The 9,241-nt window shown below is 57.8% G+C and overlaps 1 protein-coding gene across 1 annotated transcript in view; it reads right to left on the bottom strand.

Moving 5' to 3' along the window:
* Window positions 1-2,049: 2,049 nt before the first annotated feature.
* ABHD12 (abhydrolase domain containing 12, lysophospholipase) overlaps window positions 2,050-9,241 on the bottom strand; it is a 31,838-nt gene continuing 24,646 nt past the window's right edge. Inside the window, exons 8-13 of the mRNA XM_019793110.2 lie at window positions 8,652-8,689; window positions 8,040-8,119; window positions 6,985-7,067; window positions 5,047-5,125; window positions 3,825-3,952; window positions 2,050-2,734 (exon numbers count right to left, since the gene is read on the bottom strand). Of these exons, the coding sequence (XP_019648669.1) occupies window positions 2,695-2,734; window positions 3,825-3,952; window positions 5,047-5,125; window positions 6,985-7,067; window positions 8,040-8,119; window positions 8,652-8,689 (448 nt within the window). The 3' untranslated portion in view covers window positions 2,050-2,694. The remainder of the gene's footprint in view (window positions 2,735-3,824; window positions 3,953-5,046; window positions 5,126-6,984; window positions 7,068-8,039; window positions 8,120-8,651; window positions 8,690-9,241) is intronic.

The raw sequence follows: 9,241 nt of genomic DNA, 5'->3' as shown, positions 1-9,241 counted from the left end.
GACCTGGCCTGTTTCATTCTGCGCCGAGGGCAGGGCGGGGGCTGGGTCCCGGGGCAGGCCTCAGACCCTCCCCCGTAAGGGCGCATCACTCTGGGATTAAGGTAGACCAGGCTCTCCCATCCCAGCTGCGAGTGGGACTTGAGAGTATGTATGTGTGCTTCAGCCGCCAGCTCGCAAAGAACCTTCAAATCTGCTGTAAGCTGTCATCTGGCTGCTGGCGTTGTTGGCGCAGATTGCATCGGTTCTTTTGCACCCGTCCTCTGCCAGCCACCCCTGGCCCTTGGACATGGGATGCCCTGGGGACCAGAGCATTTCCCCCTACATTGTGTAGCTGCAGGCTGAATGAAAAGCCAGGAGGGACATGAGCCTGGGGGTGCTACTCAAACAACCTGAGAACGGCAGGACACCAGAGCACTGTGGGCCCTGCTGGGGTGGTCTTGGGTCTGGGGGGCTGAGCAGCCGACAGGACACACGTGCTTCCAGAAAATGCATATTAACTGCAGAATTAATAGCTGTGCATGTCTCGATCTGTTCCTTTTTTTCCCCCCGAGGACTGGTTTTGTAATCAGCAGAGGTTATGTCCTTCCTAGCCCACAGTTTGAGCTTAGTTAATAACCTGAGGGGCCAGCAGGTGGGGCACTTGGACCTGATCAGCTGACCCGACGGCCCAGTGGCTCACCAGCCCCTCAGTGCTTTCTTCTCTTCCGTCTGCGTGTCAGCAGCCTGTAGGCTACTTCACACGCTCTCTCACCCCCCCAGTAAGGATCGCGGCGGCTCGCACACACACACCACATGAGCCAGGATGCAGGCTCCAGCCCAGGCAGGGCACCGGTGTCAAGTGTGCAAGCAGGCCACATGAGCAGTGCTGGCTGGAGGGAGCTGGCAAGGCGGCTCTGACTCGGACTCCGTCACAGCCAGAAGAGCAAGCCGAGCCTCGGGGGGCCCTTCGGGCCCAGGGGGTACAGCAGTTACACAGCACGGGAAGGGGCTGTGTCTCCCTCCGGGGATGGGGCGGTGTCTTGCAGGCAGTGCGCACACCCAGATTTGATGCCAGGGGAACCCATCCGACAGAAGGAAGCCATGAACTGACATAAACTGACCCCTGGAGAGTGCTCATGTGTCCACCTACTTAAGAAAGGCATGGTTTCCCCGATGTGAGGGTCACTGCAGGCAGCTTGAAGGTGCCTCAGGAGAAGGTGTTGTCTGCATGACACCTGTCCACAGCTTCTCACAGTGGCCACAGCCCTTGAAGCACAGGCAGGCCCACGAACGAGGCCCTCTGTACCCCCGGGGAATTTCTGAGCGACCAAGACCGGAAAGTCCCAGGGCCTTGGGACCTGGGAGAAGTCCAGCCATCAGGAGAAGTGGGTCCCAGGTGGGTTTACACCCTCTGTTCTGTGTCACGCCTCTGTGCCCTGCACCGCAGGGGTAGGACTGTCCTCTGTGGGGGCAGCTTGAAACCCCCTTTCTTACTAAACCAAGCACCTTCTCAGTCTCAGGTTACTTAGTCGGGTTGTAAGAATCTGGCCCTTCACCAGCACCAGGGCCAATGAGAAGCAGGATCTTTGGAGGGTGCCAAGTGGGGGCAGAAGTACAGGGGAGACTGATTTGACAAAAAGCTGAACACAAGAACCCCCTCTCCCAAGTGAGTGAATGAGGCAGTGCTCATGGGGCAGAACTAGAGACCCCGCACTCCAGTGCCCCAAGGCCTTGCATAGACTCATGCCAGGGGCTCACCCAGGGTCTGTGGGTGAAACCCCAGAGCATGCACGCCGACCAATACCAACATCCAGCAAGCTTGCTATGGCGCGAGGTTAAAGGGAGCCTGTATTTTAGGAAAACGCCCTCTGTTCCATCTGGAGAAGTGACCCCCTCATGAACACACCTTGCCCTGGCACAACACCCCTTCTTGCATGGGCCTCCACATCTGGAAAGAAGGAAAGGAAGGCCCAAGATTCCTGGCCTTACAGAGCTGCCTCTCCCTCCATGGGCTGGACTCTGAGCATGGTCTGAGGGCAGCTGGAGTTGTCATTGAGAACACAGAAGATAGAACACCACTACGGTTTTATTCTTAAATAAATGCTCAGTCTAAGGCCAGGTTAGGCGGACAGGTGGGCAGAAGGTGGAGGAAGTGCAGATCATGGGCACCTCCCCCGCGGTGAGCAGTGGGGGGCCCGCCTGGGGAGGCAGGGACCACCAAGGTAGGCAAGCAGGATGCTCCGGGTGGGAGGGGCTGGTGGAGCCACTAGAGTCCATTCTGCGTGTGCCAGGAAGGGACAGAACCCATCTCGCTGCGATCTCACCAGTGGTGCTGGAAAGCTCAGTGTGGTCCCGAGACCCCACACCTCCTGTCCCTGGCCGGGCCCTCCGTGCCCAGCTCAGCAAGTGTGGGATCGACCAGCTGGCGGCTGGCCTGCTGTCACTGTCTTCCCAACAAGAGCTTGGGTTGAATGGCAACAACAGGGAGAGGGGATCCCATGCCTGCAACCTGTGTTTTCCACGAAGATCCATGCTCCCAGCCACCCAAGGCAGGTGCCTCAGGTCTGCCGGGCCTCCTCTGCCAGCCCCAGCTGGCATCTGAGTCCTCTCTCCGGGGGCACTGAAGACGCTGGCACCCTGGGCTCCAGGGTGCCAGGCTGGCCAGAGCAAAGGGGAGGAGGGCAGAGGTCTTCATGCTCCCTCAGGCAGCAGGACTCAGTGCTGGCGCCCAGGTTCTGACTTGCCCAGGAATTCCCTAGACGAGACGAAGACAGCCATCAGCCAAAGCCTGAGCCCACACCAGAAGTCTTGCCTCCTCTGTCCCCCCAAGGAGGCTGAGAAAGAGCCTGGAGGACCACCCCCTCTCAGAAAGCCTGAGTTAAATAAGCAGGGCACCAACGGAAATGGCCTGGTCAGATCCCGACCCGGTAGGAAGAAAGACCAGGTCATGGGCTACTATTCTTTGTTCTAAACTCTAGAGCTGTACTCTGGGCTAAATTTTCTATGACCTATTCCTTTTATGCTGGAAAAATCACAATCCTAGAGCGATGAGCTCACAGCCCCTGCTCAGCAACCCAGGTCCCTGATGCAGGAAAGGGCAAACCACTGAAGAAATGAGGCAGCCACAGGAGAGCTGAGGTGTGACGGCATAAAACTCACTGAGGGCCAATTCCAATACCTCCAGGCTCAGCAACCCCAGGAAGGTAAAGTCGCACGGCACCCCCTCGGCAGCCTGCAGAAGGCCACATGGCCAGCAAATAGTGGGCTGCCTGTGCCTGGATGGGGGCACCGGCCTGAGGGATGGGATTTGCTCCGCACAAAAGCCCAGGCTCCTGAGGTGGGGCCAGGCCTCATCCAGTCCAAACCGCCCTTTGCCGCCATCTCACCCTTCACGCTTGGGCTCTGTACCCGGGCACGGGATGGGTGCCACGGCCCCAGCTGCTGTCCTGGCCCCAGACTATGGCTATCGTGGCAGGGCCAGGAGCACAGCTGAGGACAAGCAGGCTTCGGAGAGCCAGCCCAGAGTCTCGCACGTGCATATGCACTGGGGCAGGACCTGACGGGCGTGTGGGAAGAGACTGGGGCCTGACCCACAGCGGCTGGGGTGCGTGTCCGCGCACTGGACGCTCCTGAGGGGGGTGTCGATGCAGCCGGCACAACCCACACCCCAGGGAAGTCACTGCCTTGTCTGATCACGGGAGCAGTTCAGGAGGGAGGGATGATAAACCCTCAAGCCCCCGCTCAGTGACTCCAGGCGCCACAGCGTCCGGGGCTGTGCCTGCCGTGTGCCTGGCCTGAGCCATCACCACCCAGGGTGAGCCCAGGGCAAGGGGAGGACGCCTCACCTCAGGATCCGTGGCAGCTCGGGGCTCCTGTAGATATACTTGTGCCTGTAGCCGAGGTCTGAGTGAAAGGGGATAAATTGAACTTTGAAGTCTCGAAAGCTTCGAGATGGAGCAGCGATGTTGTAGAGCTGGGATGGGGGGAGACGGGTCAGCACCCTCGCGGGACAGCCCTCTCGGTGGTCTCCCTGCTACAGAGACCGGTCAGCGGCTGCCACCTCCGAGGAGCAGCCCAGACGCCCGCCCACAGCACTGCTGCCCCACAGCCTGCACGGCCAGGGCTGGGGCGCGCGCGGGTGCTCCCTGGCCCGACGTGACACCCTCCGTCCGTGGCCTCTCCCAGACGGCCCTTCTTCGGGGGCAGCAAGGCGGATGAGGCAGCCTCATGGGAAGAGCCGCCTGCCGTGCAGTGGTGCGTGGCCCGCGTGCCCGGAGCAGCCCTGAGGGCCCATCCCATGGGCTGGGGCTGGGCTGTCTCCTCAGACTTTGCCGTGTGCTCGGGTCAAGGCCCGTCAACAGCCTGGCTCACGATCCGTCCCGCTCAGCCCCTTCCTCCCACCCCAGAGACAGCCGGGCTCTGCAGGGCTGAGCGGCGGTTGCTCGGCAGCCCCGTGTGCCCGGGCAACTGGAGGGAGGAGACCTGGCCCACCCGGGGCCTCACCCCCTCTGGGCTGACCCTGCCCCTCACAGCCATCCCCCACAACACTCACCTACAAATCCGATGCTGCTCCCAGCAGCAAAGGCAAAGCAAACTCAGCAAAAGCAAACACAGAGGCCCCACCACAGCATGGTGTTCCTGACATCAGTCCCGTCCCAAAGCAAGAGAGCAGACAAGAGGTTCTGAATCCGGTCTACTGACCGGGACCCCCGCACGGGGGCCAGGGGAACCCTCCTCCTCGAGGGTTCTTTTCCTCCAGCCAACAAGGGGCGAGCCCTCCTGGCTGCGTACCCAGTAGCCAAGCCTCTGTCAGGCCAGGACCCCTGTGCAGAGACCGGGAGCCATCTGCTTACTTCTCCGTTTCCTCTTGCCACCCTCTAACTTTGCGGTAAAACATCGAGGGTTGGCCCCCACCCCAACCCTGCTGCTGACCTCCCTCACCCTTCTCTTCTTCACAAGGGGCACCCAGCGGCAGCAGCACCCCGTCCACATCCGCGGACGCCCGGGCCGGCCTGCGCGGGAGACTGCCCACGCCTGCCCGCACCAGGGCTGGCATCCACCACTCACCTTTCTGCCAAGCTGGAAGGGCACGACCGGGTCGTCCTCAGCATGCAGGATGAGCAGAGAGCAGGAGATGTGCTTCACACTGCGGGAGGACACGGGACTAGACCAAGACCCCAGGGAGAGGACCGGCTCTCTGGGCCCGCCTGGGGCAGGCACCTGACCTTAGTGCGGGCTTCACCATGGCGCTCAACAGCCAGGACTCGACTGGCTTCTCACTAGGGAACTACAAGTTGATTTCTCAGATATTCCCACCGCTGTCTATTCAGTCAGCTCTAGAGACTGATTCATTCACCAAATCTGGCCCCTGTGTATTTCCTGGAAACTGAAAATGATTATTTTTGCCACTAGACCTATTCTTTAAAAGTTACAAAACGATATTTACAAACCCAATAACCGAGGTGGACCGAGAAGCTTATTGCAAATGAAGGTCACTAGAAATGTGGGGGTAAAAAAGCCCACACCCTCTAATCTGTCTTTATTGAAAATGACATTTAATGTCACCATTAATGTTTACAAATAAATTAACATTTTCAATAGGTTCACACGATCCAAACCCTCCAGCAAACCATGGATGGGCTATGGGAGTGGACAGGCCCCGGAGTCTCCTGGCCACCCCTCACTGAGCAAGCCTGGCACCGGGCAGGCCCTGGGCCGTGAGGCCCGTCGCCCTACGGACGCCCAGCCCATCTGGCGATCGGTGCTCTGCTCGCAGCACACACATGCACATCTCTCTGCATTCTGCCTCCAGAGAGGAGGTTCTGCGGTGAGGGTTACACTTTGACAGCGGAACTGCCCATCTTCCCAAGATTTCCACTGTAAGTAGTATGTCCTAACCTTGACCCTCTCTAGAAAGGCCTGGTTCACATGCTGTTACCTTACAGCTGCCCAAGTGGGGGCTTGTGACTTCCCATTGGTGAAATACTGCCGGCCCCTCAACGTCCAGCTGGGAAAAGGGCCAAAAGGCAGTTTCGGGGGCCCCAACACTCACTGTGGTGCTTGTTGCTGGAACCCAGTTTTTTCAGATCATTCTTGAAATTCCAAAACAATATTTATAAACAAGCAGGTGTTTTGCTTATGCCTGTTCAAATATTAGTTTGCTCTATTTTTAGAACCAAAACAAATAAGGGGGAAAATATCCCATTTTCCACATTTATTTCAGAGTGTAGATTTTTAAATGTTAACTGAATATTTATTTTTTTTAAAGATTTATTTATTTTAGACAGAGAGAGACAGTGGGGGAAGGGGCAGAGGGAGAGAATCTTCAAGCAGACTCCCCACGGAACCCGACATGGGCTCGATCCCACGATCCTGAGATCATGCCCTGAACTGAAACCACGAGTGAGCTGCTCAACGGACTGAGCCACCCAGGTGCCCCAGTAGAAATATATATTTTTTAAGATTTTATTTATTTATTTGTTAGAGAAAGAGAGAGACAGCATAAGCAGGGGGAGCAGCAGGCAGAGGGAGAAGCAGACCACCCACTGAGCAGGAGACGTGGGGCTCGATCCCAGGACCCTGGCATCATGACCTGAGCTGAAGGCAGATGTTTAACCAACTGAGCCACCCAGGCTCCCTAGAAATATTTTTAATAGTGAACTGTGTAAACCCTTTCCACGATCAAACAGAAATCAAATGGCAGAGGCAGTGTCATTTTTTGAGTAATGGTTCCCCTTATTGCTCTAGGACCTGTTATAAGTTCTGATTCTGACAGACTAGTTTCCAAATAAAACGACCACACGGACGTGTTGTCCTCCTGTTGCTTTAATGCTACCACGGCCTTTTCAAACCCTTTACCTCGGCTGCAGCTCTCGGCCTGACCTGCCCTTTATGAAGGTCTGATGGTTAGAGAAGAACCCCAGCATGCAGAATCCATCCTGTTTGGTTAAGGTGACTAGTCCTGGGGGTTCTCAGTGATTTTTTAAATTGTACCATAGTACTCACTTTTCATCATTTGCAAATTTAATTCCACTGCTTGTAATGGGGTCGAGGAAGAACCAGTCAAACCCAGGGAAGTATCGATAAATCTGAAGGCGACATGGAAACAACATGCAGAAGCATCAGTTAAAGCAGCCACGGAGAAGGCCGAGGTCGAGGGTTCAGACAGAGGGTGCTGAGTGCCCAAGGGTCTCCCCTGCTTCCGAGCAGACTGACCTGAGGCCCCACCAGAGCCGTGCTGGGGTGCCCCACTGCCCCCAGACCAGACTCGGTGCTTAAGAACTGGCCACGTGTGGCTGCCCACAAACAAAATGGGCTCCCACACCTCAGAACAGCAGCAGGGCAGGACCAGCTTAGAAACAATACGTCTCACACACATGAGGGCTTCTGCCCCTGGGAAAACAGGGGTCCGTGTGACTTGGGAGTAAAGCAACATCAAAGAAGACTATCGAGGACTCCTCTGGTCTGCAACAGAGCACCGTGAGGTCAGGTGAGGGGCCGACCCAGCCCCCCAGAACGTATGGCCAGCCAAGAAGCAGTGGGACAGAAGAGGACACAGGCCCCCTCTGGGCCAGGCTTGTAAAAGGAGGGTCCAAGGCCTCAATCCTGGCAGGTAAGGAGGGCCTGAGTCACCCTGGGATCCCTGCCAGGGTTCACCCGGGGTGTCACATGGAGACACGACTGGGAGAGCCTGGCTGCGGCGCACCATCCACGCGGACAGGGAGCAGGGGAGCCCACCGGCTGCCTGTCTGCGGGGGCAGCCAGGACAGCAGCTGCCGGCCTGGGCTGAGCCCCACGGGGCAACAATGCCAGGTAGGCAAACCATGCCTCAGAGGCAAGGCCTCCGGGGGGTCCTGCTGTCCTTGGACAACCCAGCTGTGAACCCGTCCTTCTGCCTGGCTGCAGAGTTTTAAAATTCCCAGGCAGCTCTGTGGTCAGGACAGTGCCCCACACCAAACAAGGATTCATTTTTATTTTGCACTTATTTTCTTAAGTGTTACCTTGACAGTAATTATTTTAATAATAAAAATAAGTCAATTTTTAAAAAGATCTGTACTTGCCACTGAGAATGGATGGCTCTTAGCTTCTTCACGTATATTAGTGAACGGAGATTCCAATATAAGCGCATCCGGAGGTGTCTCTAGATAAATAAAGCAAACAGGGGGCTGTAAGGTGGGCAAGAAGCCACCATGGACACCTGTGGGAGAGGCTGGTCCCAAAACTGGACCGTGGACCGCAGGCACCCCACCTCCAGCCAGCCTTGCCCCACAGGCCCTCCCGCGCACTTGGTACGTACAAGTGCCCACCGAGGGGCTGCACAGGGGACTCTCAGGTGGCTGTGAGCTGCTCCCAAGAACCCCATCCACTGAAGCCGTGGGTCAAGAGCCCAGCCCTGACAAGGCTCGGCCAGCTGCTCAGGAGTCCATGGGGAATGCAGGCCTGGGGCAGCTGAGGGCTCAGCCAGACCCCGGCCTCCATGTCCAGCCCACCGGGCTCCGAGACAACACCCAGCACTGTGGCTGTGCTGCTCGTCCATCAGCATCCCCCCAACCCAAGCGGAGCGTGGGGCACAGCGAGTGTGCGTAGACACGCCGCCCGCCCCGCCCGAGCCCTGGGACCAAGAGGAGCCCATGCCCCCCCGACCAGGACTCACACCTCCACACAAGCCCTACCTCGCTCACAGAGGCGCCGCACCAGATTTGTCGCCACTCTGAGAAGGGGGAAGAAACAGTTCAGGTGAATGATGACGAAAGTTGTTTGTGGTAAGACTTTCTAGTTCTAGTCTTGAAAGTGGCCAGAGAAGCTGTGTGATCTGTGAAGCGACTGGTGGGGTTTGGGGCTGGGGGAGGGCACGGACAAAGATGCCCCAGGACTGCGACTGTGCCCTGCTGCCCCTACCATCAGCCACCCCCTCCGGCTAGGAGGCCAACCACAGCCCTCAGACCTTTTGCCGTCCCAGGACCACACTGGGCAGGTCCCAGGCAGACAGCCGCAGCAGGACGGCCTGCTCCCCGCTCTGCCTGGGCTCCTCTCTGCGGGCACACGGCCACTCTCCTGGCCCTTCCCAGCCCGCAGGCCCCGCCCCAATTGTAGCACACCATCCAAGGTGAGCAGCAAGGGGAGGAAGGGGCCACAGCCACTGCACCCAAAGGAAAGGCCGCTGGAAAAGGGATGGCTGCTGAAGGCCTCGGGACTCCGAGCGCTGACAGCAGTGCTCCTTTTAGAAACACTTTGTACCTTCCATCAGCAGAAGCGATTCAGG

Source organism: Ailuropoda melanoleuca, chromosome 6, assembly GCF_002007445.2.
Source record: "Ailuropoda melanoleuca isolate Jingjing chromosome 6, ASM200744v2, whole genome shotgun sequence".
In the NCBI taxonomy this organism is placed as follows: domain Eukaryota; kingdom Metazoa; phylum Chordata; class Mammalia; order Carnivora; family Ursidae; genus Ailuropoda; species Ailuropoda melanoleuca.
Note: the sequence above shows the minus strand (reverse complement) of the source record. Positions and strands in the feature narration are given on the sequence as shown.